General features: G+C 37.4%; 4 protein-coding genes across 5 annotated transcripts; 1 reads left to right on the top strand and 3 right to left on the bottom strand.

The window, feature by feature from the left end:
• Positions 1–236: 236 nt before the first annotated feature.
• Positions 237–1,083, bottom strand: LOC108827614 (uncharacterized). The gene has a single exon (XM_018601055.2). It carries the CDS (start codon positions 973–975, stop codon positions 439–441), a length of 537 nt encoding a protein of 178 aa, XP_018456557.1. The 5' UTR covers positions 976–1,083; the 3' UTR covers positions 237–438.
• A 1,415-nt stretch (positions 1,084–2,498) lies between these two features.
• LOC108827613 (5'-3' exoribonuclease 4) lies at positions 2,499–8,855 on the bottom strand. Its single transcript, XM_018601054.2, has 22 exons — positions 8,501–8,855; positions 8,161–8,263; positions 8,005–8,081; positions 7,723–7,914; positions 7,521–7,640; positions 7,345–7,407; positions 7,127–7,261; positions 6,848–7,012; positions 6,578–6,655; positions 6,268–6,354; positions 5,772–5,852; positions 5,587–5,682; positions 5,210–5,280; positions 4,893–5,021; positions 4,728–4,804; positions 4,595–4,635; positions 4,409–4,483; positions 4,020–4,171; positions 3,839–3,943; positions 3,681–3,756; positions 3,370–3,452; positions 2,499–3,281 (listed from the first exon to the last, which is right to left on the bottom strand). Exons 1-22 carry the CDS (start codon positions 8,687–8,689, stop codon positions 2,678–2,680), a joined length of 2,799 nt encoding a protein of 932 aa, XP_018456556.1. The 5' UTR covers positions 8,690–8,855; the 3' UTR covers positions 2,499–2,677.
• A 577-nt stretch (positions 8,856–9,432) lies between these two features.
• On the bottom strand, positions 9,433–11,415 carry LOC108824376 (uncharacterized). The gene is made up of 7 exons (XM_018597793.2): positions 10,963–11,415; positions 10,588–10,642; positions 10,416–10,490; positions 10,226–10,317; positions 10,061–10,142; positions 9,902–9,985; positions 9,433–9,812 (listed from the first exon to the last, which is right to left on the bottom strand). The coding sequence occupies exons 1-7, from the start codon at positions 11,388–11,390 to the stop codon at positions 9,687–9,689; spliced, it is 942 nt and encodes a 313-aa protein (XP_018453295.1). The 5' UTR covers positions 11,391–11,415; the 3' UTR covers positions 9,433–9,686.
• A 1,194-nt stretch (positions 11,416–12,609) lies between these two features.
• LOC108828124 (ubiquitin-like domain-containing protein CIP73) lies at positions 12,610–17,272 on the top strand. Of its 2 annotated transcripts, none has more exons than XM_018601696.2 (17): positions 12,610–12,813; positions 12,953–13,080; positions 13,192–13,309; positions 13,622–13,720; positions 13,832–13,947; positions 14,063–14,149; positions 14,292–14,486; positions 14,559–14,628; positions 14,699–14,853; positions 14,976–15,140; positions 15,217–15,288; positions 15,353–15,470; positions 15,549–15,829; positions 15,914–16,051; positions 16,165–16,662; positions 16,812–16,949; positions 17,034–17,272. In XM_018601696.2, exons 2-17 carry the CDS (start codon positions 12,958–12,960, stop codon positions 17,094–17,096), a joined length of 2,436 nt encoding a protein of 811 aa, XP_018457198.1. In that variant the 5' UTR covers positions 12,610–12,813; positions 12,953–12,957; the 3' UTR covers positions 17,097–17,272. The 2 variants fall into 2 exon arrangements, with proteins under 2 accessions (XP_018457198.1, XP_056850477.1); XM_056994497.1 differs by having other exon boundaries at positions 12,614–12,746.
• Positions 17,273–17,372: the final 100 nt, after the last annotated feature.

The following is a 17,372-nucleotide window of genomic DNA, read 5'->3' as shown; positions in this document are numbered from 1 at the left end:
AATCTCTCTCTAGATATTTCGGAGAATTTGGACATCTTTAACAAGTTCAAAGATATTTTACATAAAAGTCTTTTATGTTTTAATCACAGGAACGGTTAACCACGACTGGTGAACTGTTTTACGACTTAACTAAGAAAATAATGTTTCATATTTTTGAGATGGATCCAATAACATGGGGGGGGGATACAACATAAAACAAAAAAAGAGATACCATGATTGTTTTGAAGACATAAAAAAACCAGCAACACATTCTACTTGAACAATAACCCGTTCCATCTCCAGATTGTAATAATGTGAGAGGACATTACAATGTAATAATCAAACAAACATTAATATCGAATTTAAATTATAAAAAAAAAAACTGAACCAGAAGAAAATCAAGCATAAACAAATTCAAGTTCATGATTATTATAATAATTAATAAAATCAAAAACCCTCTCACATGGCATTTTCCGATTCGTGACGAACAGCATTCATAATCAACCCATCGCTATGCACCACCATTATCACCGGCGTGTTCCCGAACGCCCTCGCCATCGCCGTCAGTATCTCCGAAATCAAATCCCTGAACGTCCCCGGAACCAGATTCTCCCCGAACCTCTCGAGAATCGCCTCGTACACGCTGTCGGTCTCCTCTCCCGACGCCACTTCCGATTCCACCGCCACCACGCGGTTCAGACCTTTCCGGAGCTCCGACGGCGATAGCCTTCCGTCTCCGTCTAGATCCAGGATCTTGAAGTAGCCGTCGGTGATGGATTCGAAGGATTTCGTGTCGGAGATGAGTCCCATGAGAGTCTGGCTCGTGAACACCGTTTCGATCATGATCGGATTTTTCGGAATCTGAGGATTTGTTCTTTCCTTGTTTGCGAGTTTCTTTTTCTTTCCTCTTCTTCGTTTCGTCGGTGGTTGTGGTTGTTTATCGTTGTTCGCCGCACACATACATAGAGATTCAAAAGCGTTATAAATTGCTTGCATGTTTTCTCTTGCTCAAGAGAATATTAAAAGGTATCTCATTTAGCACATTTCGGGTTTTTCTAAAAACTTTTACCTGTAATTTTGTCCCTCTGCTGTTTTATCTAGGGATGGAACGTATTGGGTATCTAGAAAATTTTAAAGTATCCGCATCCGAATCTTTATCCGGTATGTTTATGATTTTACTATTTTTATCTTGATTCAGGGTTTTCGGATATTTGAATATCAAATATATTTTTCTAAAAATTATAATATCTATCGGATATTCAGATTCAGATTAGGATTCTTGAAATAAATATAAATAATATTAATATATATGTCTATATATAAAATAATAACAACAATTAAAAATTTAAAACATATATAATGTTTTTAATTATTTATGTGTATACTATATACATACTATTACAAAAATGAAATAAATAAAATTAGTTTTATATATAAATATTATTATTTTAAAATAATTATCAATAAAAATTACGGATCTGTATATCTAAACAAGAAATTAAGATATTATTATTTTATGTGTAAAACTAATATTTATGAAAATAAATATGAAATATTATAAAATATGATTTTTTGAAATTAAATTGGTAAACAACAAAATATCTAAGAATCATAAAATATAATATTCCCTACGTTCCTAAATATAAGATGTTTAGGTAAAAGCACACATATTAAGACAAAATCACTTTTTGTCTAGAAAATAGAATTAAAACTACAGATTAATGAAAATTAATGGTACTCAACCAGTTATAAAATAGATTGTTAAATATAATTGGTTACACAGTTTTTAATAAAGTAAAAGTTACCTAGAAAAATAAAAACAACTTATATATTGGAACATCAAAATTCTTTAAAACATCCTATATTTAGGAACAGAAGGAATATGTAATTGTAAGGAATAAAATGCAAATAAAAATGTAAAACTTCAAATTTGAAGTTTTTAGCAGTGACAATTCTAAATTTGAAGTTTCATTAATAAAAACTTCAAATTTAAAGTTTTGAAAATTTTTTTGAAGAACAAAAAAAATTTCAAATAAAGTTATAAAGTGTTTTTTGGAGATACTCTTATTTTGTTCACTAAACGCAAAGTCCAATGAGCACTGAGGCAGTTTACTCATCCACTATCTTGTTGATAACATCAATAAGTCCTCTGCAATCATTCTCAAACCGTACTTGACCCATCCTTTGATCCATGTGAGTTGAAGAACGAATAGAAAACCTGCTGCTTCTGCTTGAAAAGCGCTGTGTTATGTGTATATTGGTCACCATGGCTGTACTTGATTCAATATGGTTTTCGTTACTCGTTAGTCTCTGAGAATCCATCCAATCAAAGGTACGGGGAGAGAGTACATGTCAAAGATATTTGAATCAAGAGATAGAAACATAAGGCCTTTCCAACAAAACATGCCAAAAGCCAGAGAATAATTGATTTCATGTTGTGAAGAGTGATTAGAGTGAGCAAACTTTCAGTTCGCCATCCATCAACCTAAATTCTAGGCAATTGACTTTTTCACAAGAAATAACAACATATTTTTTTTTGTAATCCATATGAAAAATGTCGAAATAACACTTAATTTAAAAAAGTATAAGAAAACTCTGTCAAAACGTACATTATACACTTGCCTTCAACAAGAAATATGGGAGAAGATTGCGGCAAAGGAAAGAAACTTGATTATCGACAGACGGAAGAAATCTAATCTCATTCATTTGAGCCTCGATGACTTGGTTGTGTCTTAGGCTGATAAATCACTTTCTTTCCATTCATCTCACCATACCCAACTCCTTCCCTATAGTATCCACCGCCGAGATTCCCACCTTGCGTCGCTGTACCAGTCCATTGTGTTGGCGGTGATGGCAATGGGTTGATATTCGCATTAGCAGCTTCTGTATAGCTTGAATACGATTGCTGTTTGCTTCTGCCGTTGTTATCTTCTGTTGATAAACCAGCTCTGATTCCACCACGGTTCTGTTGTTTGTTGTAGTTCCGGTTATAGTCTGGTGATCCATTTAATGGACCAGGATATCTCGGACCGTTGCTGTACATTCCTTGAGAACTACTGTTATAGTTTCCTTGATAGTAGTAGCTCGAGTCATCGCCATATGATTTCCTGTAAGAAGAGGAACCCGCTGCTCTTGGTCCACCGTACTGATAATTACCAGGTATATTTCGGTTGTATGAGTTTGGGTCAATTAATCCTGAAGCCGAAAAACCAGTGGAAGATTTCATATTAAGGGTGTTTTTGATCAGACGATGAGCAGCTTCTCCCAGTGTATTTCCGGCTATAGCACCAGCCACTTGTGGTCTGCACCATAAGATATTCTTATATGTCTTTTTTTTTAATAATAGCTCACACTATGATTCAAAATAGCAGTCACTAAAACTCCTCTTACCTATCTCGAGCTTGTCGGCGTCGGTTGCTATTGTCTTCGTGCCATAAAGCAGGAAATGGCTTTATATCTAACGGCGTCAAGATCTGCAATTTTTAACTCTACAATGAATATATATCCACTTGTTTCGCAATGAATATTCAGTAGAAAGATAAATAGATTGGTGAGAGTGACGGAAAAAACAAAGACTGTTAAGATAACATTGACATTCGAGATAACAAATCTAACAAAACACTAATCATTATTTCCCATTTTTTTTAAATGCAGTAATGAACTAAACTGTTCATGGACTATACTCCTTAGGTACAACGTACCTTGTCCGGAATGATAGCTCCTCTTGGTGGTTCTGGGATATGAGAGTGTTTGGCAGGATTCAAGTATGTAACATTTCTGAAAAGATTTATAAGAAAAAGAAAAAAGAGTAAATCATAGTTGGTACTTAACCGTAACTTGCCACGTACAAGAAACATACAAGGCTCGGTTCTGCTCAATGCATGGCAAGCCATTGACAGGAGAAACAACTCTAGTTTGGAAACCGTTCCTTTCACTAAACCACAGGAAACCGTTCATCCCTTGGCTGCAATAAACAAAAGACAAATCGAGGATAAGAACACATAGCTTCTCGGTTATCAAATTAGCCAATCGAAGCTAACCTAGCATTCGGGTCTATCATCCATGGAAGACATTCATTTGGTGGCAACTGGTTGTAGAACTGGTAGTACTGCATAACCCGCTGGCCCAGTGGATGATTGGGGTGTACGTATAACAAATCAAGCATCACGCTGTTGCGTTGCCGTTCTTCCACCTACGAGATTGGTTCCCACATTGAATACTTAAATATAAGTAATCATTTTCAATTCTAGTTACCACAAGAGACTGACACTAAAACTGATGGCTAGAGAAATCTTAAGCTGTAAAACTACAATAGCTAACAATAACCATCCTGAAAGTCCAAGAATTTGTCTTTCATAAAAATTATAGTTTCATTGGAGCGTATGTAGAATATGCATATATGTATTTCGAGCGAAGAATCAGTTCGTACCGTTAGCGTTTGTTCAAGCTTCCTTGTAGATGCTAACAATAACTTCTCCTCAATGAAAGGAAGTTTCGCAATACCCTGGATCACAATAAGTGTGAAACGCACAGCATCAAAATCTAAGAACACAATAAACAGCCTCATCATGATAACAGTATCACTGTAATCCAAAGAATACAGACAACCACGGACCTGCCAAGAGAAGCGCTTTCCATTCATGTCAATCTCAAAATCTGTAAATAAAATGATCGCTAATGAGTATCCACTATTGAGCAAAAATATATTGCACAACAACCATGGAAATAGATTCAGTATCAACAAGTACCAGAAGGGTAAAATTTCAGGATCGGAGATGAGGGATCAGTCATCAACTTCCGGTATTCTCCAGGTAGAGCATTTGAGCTGCATAAACCAAGAAACACATTTTACATTCACTGCCGGCGCCAAAAATAATAACAGTTAAGGTTCCGCAAAAAAAAAAGGAAAGAACCTTGCAGCCGGCAGGGTTCCCATTAATTGATCAAAAGGTTTAAAGGGCTCTCCAATGAAAAATGTGATTTCCAAATCAGATAGATTCTTAAGATCTGAAGCAAATGGGGCATAGTGGTATGGGTAAAACCTGAAACAATTAGAAGAAAGGGTCAGACTTGAATTGAAATTTCTAACTTAGTATTAACATCAAGGTCTTTCTTGAGAAGACACCATCAGTCTACAATAAATAGATATTGCAGTATTTGTTAGAATGTATGGCTCTCATGGGAATAACATGGTATTCTCAATCTACACTTATTGTAAAGTTAGACTGACCATTGCCAAGAGCATACACCTTGGTAGTAGTACCGGCAAACCCAGCACAAACCTTCAACATATTTTAGTACCTACAAGGGAAAAGTACGTCAGTAGTCTTGATGACAGTTTCATGTTCGTCTAAAACGTTCACATGAGTCATTTCAAGAAAGCAGTTCAAATCTCGCTATAAACCTCTTTAAAAGATAAAAGAGCTGTGTAGTGCTAAATTTGAGGGTCAAAATTCGTCAGGATGAGAGACTTAATGGGATGTCAAGAGTTCTAAATGCGTACAAAAACACACTTAGCAATGACTGACGAAACCTTTATTCCATTTTAGACATATAATAACAGAACATCAGAAGAGTGACAGAGGAATCGATTGACATAAAACTCACCAAGTCTTGTTTGATTTGCTCAGTTTCCTCTGGATTGGTCGTACTAAATTTCTCAGCATAATACCTCTCCTTGTAACCCGGCTCTCCCAGCTTAATCTACACAGAAGAAAGAGCAATTTGGGGTGTACCTCCTAAATTATTCCACCTCTAAATAGAGAGAAAAAAAATATCTCCAACAATCTTACCTTATCCTCTATCGGTTCCGGTGGTATTTCAGATGGGCCTCTTCTTGATCTTTGTTTCATTTCTTCATTGTTTTCCATTGACTGATAATGACATTAGCACACCATTAGCCAGAACTTATGCAAACTGAACATATCGGAAGAAGACAATACAAACCCATTGATTACAAAGGGAGCTAGTTATTGGCTAATAGAGAGAACCATTCACTCAAAAGCTAGCTTATAGGGGTGACTTCTATCCACTACCCGTACGAGGATTGGATTAGCCATATTATAGAGACCCAATCAAATCGCAACAGAGGATACCACACAGAAACAGCGTAACAATGTATAATGTTGAAACAGCGCAACGTGGCGGTCCGTGCCAAAGGCATATTGGTTCCGACATTGATTAGGCATGTGACCAGTTATCAGGGCCTTCTAGAGGGTATGAGCACCCTAGTTTTCTAAACCTTTCAACGGGTTGCATAACAGGAAATATGGAATTGGTTAAGAATACCTGTTTTATCCGCGTCCTTTTCTGAAATATTTTATCTTCATTTGCCGCGACAGCTTGAATGAAATGCTCTACCCTATCTAATAAAACCTATAAAAGAGAAGACTGTCAATAACGGATTATAAAAAGGACACAGTTTATAGAAATGATGCAGTTCGAGTTTTCATTAGTAATCATCTAGGCAGACAAAGCAATTCAAAATAGTTACACAAAAGATAACCGACCGTTCTCTATAGTTCATACAAAATACGGCATTGGAGAACGAGAAGCGAGAATGATGTGTGGGGAAAGGTAAAGAAACCCAATAGCGTACCTCACCAGAATCAGTTAGATAGCCTCCCATAGCTGTAAATTCATTTCTGTAAACATGCATAAGCAAGTTTATAGCCCCCTGAAGTAACAAAGAAACATAAAGACCAAAAAACATTAAGCTAAAGACTAGTTTGTAAAATGCCTCGACGCATTTAAATGCATGAAACATGATACGATCCTCCGTCCGGCCAATATTACAATCAGAAGAACAATCATGTGATGTATAACAGGCAATGCATCAAGGAATTAAAAGATTCCATAACATGCATACCTCTCGAATTTCTAATGTAGGCATATGAGGCAGGAAATCATTGCCAACAAAGAAGCAAAGGAATACAAAGTCATCTATAATTCTCTCGAAGTTGATGGTGAAAGGAGGATCGGGGATGGCCAATTCATATTGCAGATATTCTCGTAGCACCCAGATGTTCAGGAACTATAAACACATTACAACACACATATATTAGAAAACTCCAAAAGTTAAAAAAAAATGGCGTGATGTTTAAATGCAGTAAGATATTTTGAGCAAAACAAAGCAAACTACTTAAACCTGATATTTTTTCTTGTGGATTGGAATATCAGCTGCTGCGTTTGCGCCACCTGATTTTCCAGGGCAATCTGCAGCAAAATGACCAGTTTGTCCACACACAAAACATTTCTCTTGTTGGCCAGGGTAAGTGATAACCTGGAGTGAGAAAGAGGATCCCTCATTTAATTGACAGAGTATCATTAAAAAAATACAGAGCACAAGGGGTGGAGAACAGCTACCTCTCTAAAGATTGAAAAGTGAACTTCATGTGTGGCTAAAGACAGCATTATCAAATCTGCATCCTGCACAATAACACAGAGCTCTTGGCAATAAGCAATTTGTTGTTGGAAGAAGCACCAATCTCTTACCAAACAAAATGGAAACAAAGACAACTACGCTGTGGGTTGATACTAACCAGACCGTACAGACAATGCCGCGTATTTGGATCGAAACCAGGAAGATTACGTTGAAGACGAATGTATGACATTATCTTGTGTTCTCCTTCCCCCGGAACATTTGAATCAGAGAGAATTACCTACAAATAACAATCCATCAAAACTAACTTGAAAAAAGAAGTGCGATTGCTCAATGGCAAAGTTAGAAGAACGGTACCAGACCTTAACAAATCTCCAACCAGGGCTACGATTTAACCTAGACTGTATGTAATACTGAAGAGCTACCGAGAGTACAGCCATAAACGGGGTCCCAGGAGTAATGACATTTGAATCAGAGGTCTCTGCTTTCGCTTTAGCAGACAAGGTTTGCCCCCCAAGCTCAAAATCTTGTCTCAGCATCTCTTCCTCAGCTTCCTATATCAACACCAGACACAGCATCAAACCCACGCAAAAGCCAGGAGTAAAAAAAAAATGTAAAAAGAGAAAGAGCAAAAGAGACGATACAGCTTCTGCTGCGTCCTTTGCAGCTCTGAATCGTCGAGAACGCTGCTGATTCATCTTTGCTCTTGGCGCAACTCCATCTACAGCCACATCATAGTTAAAATCAGGAACCAGTGAAAGAGAGAGAGAAAGAGGAGAAGAAGGAAAGCAAAGTCTCACCTATAGCCAAATAAAGAAGCTTCCTGGGACGCACTAAAGTAAATAGATGGTCAATGTACTCGAACATTGATTTGAATACATCATCATATGTGGCAGGTGCAGGCTGCATTTAGTTAAAAAAAATGTGATTTAACTAGAAAAATCTTCATGGTAAATGAAATAACAGCATAACTCATATTTGCCTACAGCATCACTGCATCTAATTACCAAACTAATATATATCCAATTCAATTATACTTCACTTTTGGTTGAATACAGTAAAAATAAAATAACTGTGATTTTTCATTTCTCAATACAACAAATCTATGATAAGCTGAAAACCCTAAGACTTTTTTTTTACCTTTCCTTCAGGATGGAAACAAGGATGGATGATACCGTTCATGTCGAGGTACAGATTATCAAATTCGTATCCGTTAGGGTTAGGTCTGGTGATATCTAGGCCACCGAGACCCGGTTCTTCCTCAACGACGTCGCTGATTGACTTGGGGTATCGGTCGGCGAGCCATCTGTAAAACGCTGGAACTCCCATGGCGATGAGATTGAGAGTGAGAGAGAGATCCGAGTGATGCTTGCTTGCTCGCGATCAGCTTATGGAGGAGGCTTAAGGATACTTAACTATGATTTCATTCTACGAACTTTTTTTTTTTTTAACTTTTAGCTACTAAGTTGAATCTGATTTGCAAGAAGAAGTTCGTGGGGGAGACTTCAACAGACAGAGGGCTTATTTAGTTTAACTATTATGATTTGGTTTGGGCTTGTTGGTTGCGGCTAGGGCTTATTTAATTCTTCAACAGGCCGGCTTTAGCCTGAAACGGGTTTAACTGTTCAACTTCTTTTTCTTTTGTATCAAAAATCTATTTATCCTTAGATTCTTTTCTTTTTCTAAGTCTTCTTGTTTTTTTTCCCAAAAATACAAAGTAATCTCAAATCTTCTAACACTAACAGATCAGGTGGTGTTGATTCCAAGTTTGGTGTTCTTTTGTAATCCATCATTGCATATACACAGGCCCGGCTCAAACCTTTTAAAGGCCCGGTGCTAAAAGAAAAAAAATCAGTAATTTATCAATTTTATAAATTTGGACCCTTTTAAAACATTTAGTTTCTGAAATTAGGACCCTAAAATTCTCTGAATTTTTTGAAAAAAATTGTTAGACCCAGTGCTCTTGCTCCATCAGCACTATCCTAGAGCCGGGCCTGATATACATGAAAACTATCATTGCATTAAGAAGATGCAGAATAACATGCTGAAAACCTCATTAAGAATTGTTAAAATGGGATAAAATAAAATTATCTTTCAATTTGTGGATGAATATATAGTTGAATTATGAACTATTAGTTTGTGCTTGAATATGATGTCATTATTTACGTATCATATACATCTGAAGGCATACTCAACCACAAGTCCGACACAACCACCTGAACTTTTGAAGCTACATTAGATGAATCTACAAATGCAATCGAGCCCACTGCTTTCTGTATTTACTGAGATTGGACCGCTTTACACAATTGATTCCTGAGAGAAACTGCTAAGGCTCGTGTGAGGGCTTTGCCAGATACTCACGCCATTCTTCTGGCATTCCCTTACTCGATCTCAGCATCCTTATAGCTGCATTTGTTAATGGTATGGCAACAATGTCGTACTCTTTTGGTTCCTGCGGTTAACAAACAAAAATATTTTGTTTCGAGATTTTGAAGCAAACTGGTTTTTAAGTTAAGCCATTGCACACTGAGAAATAATTACCTTTGGAGACTTGAGTAACTTCATGTGTGCTTCCTCTACTGTCCTGTGACCTTTCTTTGAGTTGCATCTTGAACATGCAGCTACCTATGTTAAATATATATATCGTTTTAATATCATCTTCCAATAATTTTCTGGCAAATTCAAATATCAACCACATACCAGATTTTGCCAAGTCCATTCACCACCTCGGGAAATGGGGATAACATGATCAATGGTCAAGTTTTCACGGGAAGAACAATATCTAATATTATCCCAAATAAACAAAAAGTTGTGTCAATAAAAGAATACACTCTCTGTTTCAGCTCAAAACAGGAAACTACTTACTGACAAGTGTAGTCGTCTCGCAGTAAAATGTTTTTACGACTCAGTGAATTTTTCACTCTTCTTCTTTTAACAACCTGAAGCAGATGTGGAACCTGAAGCAAAACAAAAACAAAAAAGTAAACTTCAGAATGGTCAAAAGAAAAAAAGGAGACTAAACTAGTTAACTCTAAATTCATGTTATATATATTACCCTTAATACAGCAGGTATGTAGAATGAACCAGTAGGAGAATCAACAGTCTGATCATAATACTCCAGAACATCGGCCTAGAGAAGGAAAGTATATAAAAAAAAATCTTAATGAAGGTTTCCAACACAATATTCATATATCAAAATGGGTTTAGTTTACAGCTTTGTGCCTGACCTTATCCATGTATTCCAGACAGATTGCGCGCTTCCAGCAAACAACATTCACCGGCCTATACTACCACCAAATCCAAGACACACAATAAGAGCAGTTATTGCAAAAGGATGACCAAATTAGCCAAATCAAAACCTGAATAATTATTGTTAACACAAACGATGAATTGCCATAAGTTAGTACATCAAACGCAAACCATTGAACAATACTATTCAATGTATCAGCCAATCAAACTAATCATATTAGCCAAAATCACAAAACCTCCCTTTCTATTATTATATACGAAGTTTCTTTAACACAACCTTATGTTCTTTGGAAGATCAGTAAAGAAAAAATAAAGGGGGGGTTAAAATCGAGAAGAATCCAAAGGAGAGAGACCTGTATGAAATATCAAGAACCAAGCCTCTGAAGCAAGATAAATCATCCGTCTCAAACTCACTATCATCATCTCCGTACAAGTTCCAATCATCTGCGGCGTCGTCTTCTCGATTCTTCTCGGCGTTATCATCGAGATCCCCCCTAGTTTTCTTTCTGTTCGAAGAAAACGAGTAAGACGAAGAAACTCTCGCTCGAAACTCGCGGAGCTTTAATCGGCTCCTGCGCACGGGAATCAACGGCGATCCAACCGTCGTCGTGTAGAGACCCTGACGAAATTGGTCTCTCGAATACTCGCCGAACGATAATCCATCGTTGCTACAGACAAGCTTCAATCTCACCGAGGCGTGTGCCATTGCTCTGTGATATCGAAGAAGCAGAGTTGCACAAGTTAGAGCTGATCGAAGTATGATTAAAGAAGTGAAAATCATTTACAATTTGGACCGGAGGAGAGCCGTTAACCACAAACTGATTTCTATAGAAAAATATCCAACTTTCTAAAGGACGATTTCGCCCTCCTATGTCGTATCTCTCTCGATATCCGGGAATTCTCTTTTATCCACCACTTCAAAATCCAATCCCGACTAAACCGGCAGTTAAACCAAATTAAACCATGAACTGCAAACATATCTGGTTTAAATGGATAAAACCAATTTTTTTGTTATCAAAAAATAATTTTTTGATTTATTTTGATCATATAAAATAAATAATTTTTATTTTTATTTTACATTTAAAAAGAAAAATTTCATTACCCCAAAATGATAAATAGTTAATATAAAAATATTAATTTTATATTTAAAGTCAAAATATTAATCTTATGTTCAGTTCATTTAGTTGTCTTTATTATAGTGAAATAAGGTTTCTACAGGTTTTTTACTCTCTTTTTTTAGCTTGGTATAGCAGTTTTTTAGATTTCGATTTTGCAAATCTCTCTTTCATTAACAGTTTTGATGTCGTGGAGTAAGGAAACCTTATGAATAAACTCATCTTTCATGGAATATGTATGTTTTTTTTAAATTATCACCATAAATGTTATAATCCTGTCTTTGTTTGTTTAAATTGTGGAAATTATGTATATGGCGATCATGTGAAAATTTGGGATTTAAACTTGGTTCAGTATTAATAAGGGAATTTATATAGAGTAAGTTTTCTAAGAGATTCTAATTTTTTTTTTTTACTAAAAAAATACACAACGAAGAAAATGATCAAAAAATGTTTTATTAAAAAAGTAAAAGACCATTCTACAATTATTTTATTAAATATAAATAAATAAGTTAATAAATGGTAAAAAAAAATATCTTTTTGTTTTTGAGTTTTCTTTAATTCGATATTTTGATTTTTTTCTTAAAAATTTTGTTTTGAAATCCAAGAAAAAAGTTTTGAAACTATTATTTTAAATTTAAATATTATTTTTAAAAATATAAACCCTACCTCCAAAACGTCACATTTTAAATATAAATCTTAATTTTAGATTCATTAATCCTAAAAATATAAATGTTCCTTTTACCCTATAAATAAATCACTTCTGGTCATTTTAATCTTTGCTATATTTATCAGAATCCTTATAAATAAATGTTAAATACAATTATAGAGGGCCGGCCCAACTTAAAAATTATTAATAGGAAGAGTCCACATTAAGGCCGAAGACTGGCCCCCTATATTCGCGAATGCGCGTCGCCATTTTAGATTTCTAAACATCTCTCTCTAGATTCTTCTCAGACTCTCAAAATCGGCCAAGGATCCTCTTCCGTTTCCAGTTTCCTTCTCCGCAAAAAAATTGTCGTGAGGTTGCTTTAATCGTGTCCTACTTCTTCTTCTTCCTTCCTTGCTCTGACTTGCAGATTTCATTTTAAGGTTCTTCTCTTGACTTGGATTTTAGGTCTTCGTTGTTTTATTTTTTAAGTTCTAGATCTTTCCTTTTTGTGTTGCTTAGCTTCCTTTTCGGGTTTAATTTGATGAAAGTTGGGAACTTTGTGTGTGATTTCGTATTTAGGGTTCATGGCCACTAATCAGTGCTCCAGTAGCAACAATGCGTCGGTGGAGACGCCGGAATCATCCACCCTTGAGCTCAACGTCAAGACGCTAGAGTCACAGACGTATGCTTTCAAAGTTAACAAGAATGTGAGAATCATGTTTTGTTTTTGTTTTTTTTGTTTTTTCAAATTATAATTTCTTAAGAATAGTGTGGTTATTATATCTATCTAATACTGTTTGAGCTTGCGCTTGTTTCAGGAAACAGTTTCTGTTTTTAAAGAGAAAATAGCTGGTGAGACAGGGGTTCCTGTTGCTCAGCAGAGGCTCATTTTCCGGGGTCGTGTTTTAAAAGATGATCACCCTCTCTCCGAGTATCGTATCCTACTTGTTGAATATTTTTTTTTTATTATGAGTTCAGATCCATATTTGCAACATCTGTTACAAGTCTTTGCATACCTGTTCTTTAGCATGCGAAAGAAAGGCGCTTCTTTTATCGATACGTGTTGGAAGTATTACCTAATACATTTTGCACTTGCATTCAGACGGTTGATTTTGTATTGTTAGGGATCATTTCTACGAAGCTGTAACCTGGAAACTGATTTGTACCCCTTTGCTTACCTTAGATTTAGTTTATGTTCGGTCAATCACTTGATTACTTCAGTATAGTTGAACTTGACATCATCTTTAGATTTGGAAAATGGGCATACTTTGCACTTGGTTGTGAGGCAGCCAGCAGGATCAACGCCATCATCTGGTACGCCTTCAGAAGGAGCTACTGCAAATGATGGTAATTATATTCATATCCCCCTTTTTGGTATGTGTGTGTTGAAAGCGCCTGTCAACACAACCTATATTTGGCGCTCTTAAAAGTAATTTCAACTTATTGTTTCATTAACAGGTAATGGTACTAATGGTGGACCATCTCGAGGTCGTGGACACATCTCTCACAGCGTAGTCCTCGGGAGTTTTAATTCTGCAGATCAGACTGAAGGCTTTGTTCCAGATATCAACCGGGTAATCCTTAAGCATTTATAATATTACGTGTCTCTTGTCGATGGTTTTATAAATTTGGGAAAGAAGTGGCTGATCCTTTTTTACTTTTACCCGCTTTTCTTTCTGTGTTACTTAGGTTATTGGAGCAGTTCTAAATTCTTTTGGAGTTGGTGGGCAGAACCCTCCAGTTAACAGTATGAATGTCACGCAGCCGTCTATGGCAGTAAGTTGCTTCCTATTTACTCTACTTAAAATGTAGTTTTAATCAGTGCCTTGTTAATATCCGGTGTTATGTTTCACTGATGTTGTTAATATTGTCATCCACAATTTTATGTTTCTAAACGCAATGTTTCTTTCCCCCCTAGTCCAATTTGCCTGGCAACTCCCCGCCTGGAAATGCATCTGCTGGAACACCTGCCACCGATGGTCAAAGCCAAACGGCGGGACAGGCACTACCTAGGCCAGCGTTTACTAGTGCAACATTTCGAACATCTATGCCTCATGTCGTTCAGATTCCTATTACAGCAGCTACACCAATTCCTATTCCTACATTTCTGACGGTACTTACAGTCATGTAGTAGTTTGATCTCGAGTCTCTTGTTATTTGACGATCCAGCTCTCTAATTATGCAGCCTATCCCGGATTCGCTAGACACTATTTTGGAGTTTATTAATCGGATGGAACAGGCATTATCACGAAACGGTATTGATCTGATTTTTACTGCTATGTTGAATGGAAACACATCAACAAGTTAATTGGATTTTTACTCCAGGCGATCAGCCAGATACTTCCTCTGCTACATCAGAAGGTCGTCCCAGGGAAGAGTTGCCAAGAAATAGACACGGTCCATCAACGCCTGAAGCACTGGCTATTGTCCTGAGGAATTCACAGCGTCTACTAAGTGGTCCAGCCGTCTCTTCGTTATCGGTAAACACCTTCTTTAGACAGCTTATTAATTGGTTCCAGTCTTTCTCCGTAGATTAAATGCCATTGTTCTGGCTTTCGTTATCGGGCATGTAACAATATTATTTGCAACGATATTGTTGTAGCATATTGCAGGACGTCTAGAGCAGGATGGATCCTCTTCAGATCCTGCTCTCAGGTCACAAATCCAGTCAGAAGCAATACATGCAGGTCTTGCTATGCAACATTTAGGGGCCCTCCTACTGGAGCTTGGGCGCACACTTCTGACATTGAGAATGGCACAGTCTCAGGTACGTTTTGGGTCATTTCCTTTCACGACTGTTCCTCTTTTCTCGTCTTTCGGCTCACAAACAGTGTGATCCACAGGAATTATCCTATGTGAACGCTGGCCCTGCTGTATACATATCTCCGTCAGGACCGAATCCTATTATGGTTCAGGTAAGTGTCTTATTTTCTAAACCTGTTTTATACTTTTAAGTACATTTTTTCCTGTTTGTTGCAGCCTTTTCCGAATCAAATCAGCCCACTCTTTACTGGTGCGGCTGGCTCATCAAATCCAGTAACCGGACCAGGTGGTTTAGGAACTCCCCCTAGGCACATTAACATTCACATACATGCTGGTGGGTGAAGTTCGCATTTTTTTTTCCATTGGACCTAGTTCACAATTCTCCTCCAACAACTATCATTCTTAATTACAGGTTCATCAGCTTCACCTACGATGTCGTCAGCTGGAAACCATCAAAGCAGTGGACAGCAAGGAGAACCTAACAGCAATACAAGTTCAGTTAGGGTACTTCCAACGAGAAACATCAGTGCTGCTTCTGCTCCAGCACATTCTACCGGCGAGAATGTGTCTGCTGGGATTCAGTCTGGCGTTTCTAGTGCTATGACTGAGCAGGGTACCAACACTGTGGCTACTTCCGCACCGGAGGAAAGGAGCTCGTTACCTGACTTACCATCTGAGAGGAGTAACTCAATTGTATGTCTTTTCTGCAATCTTATTATTTCATGTTGTTGTTCACTACATCTCTGCCCTATCACTAATCTACAGTTTCTCAACCAGGGTGAACGCGGTAAAGAACATTGTGAAGATTTAGGGCATCCAGAGGTAGATACTACCGGTGATACCAAATTAAATAAGAAGGCTACTCCAGAAGTTGTGACGCCACTTGGATTGGGGCTCGGGGGTCTGGACCGTAAGGTAATGAACGAGTTTTGTTGTCAATGCATCTCGCCTATAGACAAGAAATGTTGGTGGTATTTGGTTCCAAATGCTTAAAGTCGTTCTATGTTTTATTTTTTTTTGGTTAAAAGAAACGAAGCAAGCAGCCTAAGACATCAGGTAAGAATGAAGATGGTGGGACTTCTTCTGCTTCGGTTGAAGGTGTGCAACAGAGCAGTGGGAACAGTAGTCAACAGCTTTTGCAATCTCTCCTTTCTGGTAGTTCACGTGGGCGAGGTTCTGATGACGGTGTAGATGTCTCAAGTGCAATGTCTCAGGTGTTGGAGAGCCCTGTTTTGGATGGTTTGCTATCAGGGGTATCTCAACAAGCTGGTGTTGATTCACCAAACATGCTGAGAAATATGTTGCAGCAGTTTACCCAGAACCCACAGATCATGAACACAGTCCAGCAAATTGCTCAACAGGTGGATGGTCAAGAGATAGAGAATATGATGTCAGGCGGAGCTCATGGCGAAGGAGGAGGTGGCTTTGATCTCTCAAGAATGGTCCAGCAAATGATGCCTCTAGTCTCACGTGCTTTTACCCAAGGAGGACCATCATTTGGACCGCCATTACAACAGGCTGTACAGGTAATACATCTCTATTTAATCCGGTTAACTGTTTGAAGAATGTCAAGTTTCGGTTCAGTTCGGCTTAGCCGGATTGAAAAGTCTAGACAGATTAACCTCGAGAAACAGCAATTATCCCTTCTTAATTGATTTTGTTTTTGTTCACTTAGGCAAATGTTCAACCCATGATGCAAATGATTGAGCACTCTGATCCACCAGAAGATGTATTCCGTGCGATGGTTGAAAATGCTGCGATGAGTCAAGAAGACCTTGCAGACGTGCTCTGCAGTGATGAAGCTCTTGCTCATGTAAGCATATTAAAGAGACTAGTTTACTTGTTATATAAGATTGATCCCCACTTAACTAACTTGTTATTGGGGTGGATTTTGCAGGAATACGCGGAGTTGCTAAGGCGTGATCTGGAAGGCCGGCTACAAGATAATCATGGTCCATAAGCTACACTTGGCAACATTTGGTTCCATATTTTTCAGTTGTTAAAAGATTCTCTGTTTGAAGATTCTCTGTATGAAAAATTAGTGGTTGGGGATAGTTTTCTAAGCTGGAGATAATCAACACTAATTTATATGGTCTCTGAAGGACCTATTCAATTTGATATTTTCATCGTTGAACACTTTAATTGCTCCATTAACTACGAATTTTGATTCTGGTCAAGAGTTGTCTAATTTTCTACACTGTCCATTAATCGAGATTTGATTATCTGCAAGGGTGCA

Source organism: Raphanus sativus, chromosome 9, assembly GCF_000801105.2.
Source record: "Raphanus sativus cultivar WK10039 chromosome 9, ASM80110v3, whole genome shotgun sequence".
Classification (NCBI taxonomy): Eukaryota; Viridiplantae; Streptophyta; class Magnoliopsida; order Brassicales; family Brassicaceae; genus Raphanus; species Raphanus sativus.
This window is presented reverse-complemented; position numbering and strand designations above follow the sequence as displayed.

Coding starts and splice junctions, on each gene's coding strand:
- LOC108828124 (XM_018601696.2), top strand. CDS start 12,958: ATGGCCACTAATCAGTGCTCCAGTAGCAACAATGCGTCGGTGGAGACG. Junction 13,721..13,831: donor AGGAGCTACTGCAAATGATG/GTAATTATATTC, acceptor TTTCATTAACAG/GTAATGGTACTAATGGTGGA. Junction 15,141..15,216: donor TGAGAATGGCACAGTCTCAG/GTACGTTTTGGG, acceptor TGTGATCCACAG/GAATTATCCTATGTGAACGC.
- LOC108824376 (XM_018597793.2), bottom strand. CDS start 11,390: ATGATTTTCACTTCTTTAATCATACTTCGATCAGCTCTAACTTGTGCA. Junction 10,318..10,415: donor ACATACCTGCTGTATTAAGG/GTAATATATATA, acceptor GTTTTGCTTCAG/GTTCCACATCTGCTTCAGGT. Junction 9,986..10,060: donor AATGGACTTGGCAAAATCTG/GTATGTGGTTGA, acceptor TATTTAACATAG/GTAGCTGCATGTTCAAGATG.
- LOC108827613 (XM_018601054.2), bottom strand. CDS start 8,689: ATGGGAGTTCCAGCGTTTTACAGATGGCTCGCCGACCGATACCCCAAG. Junction 3,757..3,838: donor ATTGAGCAGAACCGAGCCTT/GTATGTTTCTTG, acceptor AAATCTTTTCAG/AAATGTTACATACTTGAATC. Junction 3,282..3,369: donor CGCCGACAAGCTCGAGATAG/GTAAGAGGAGTT, acceptor CTTATGGTGCAG/ACCACAAGTGGCTGGTGCTA.
- LOC108827614 (XM_018601055.2), bottom strand. CDS start 975: ATGCAAGCAATTTATAACGCTTTTGAATCTCTATGTATGTGTGCGGCG.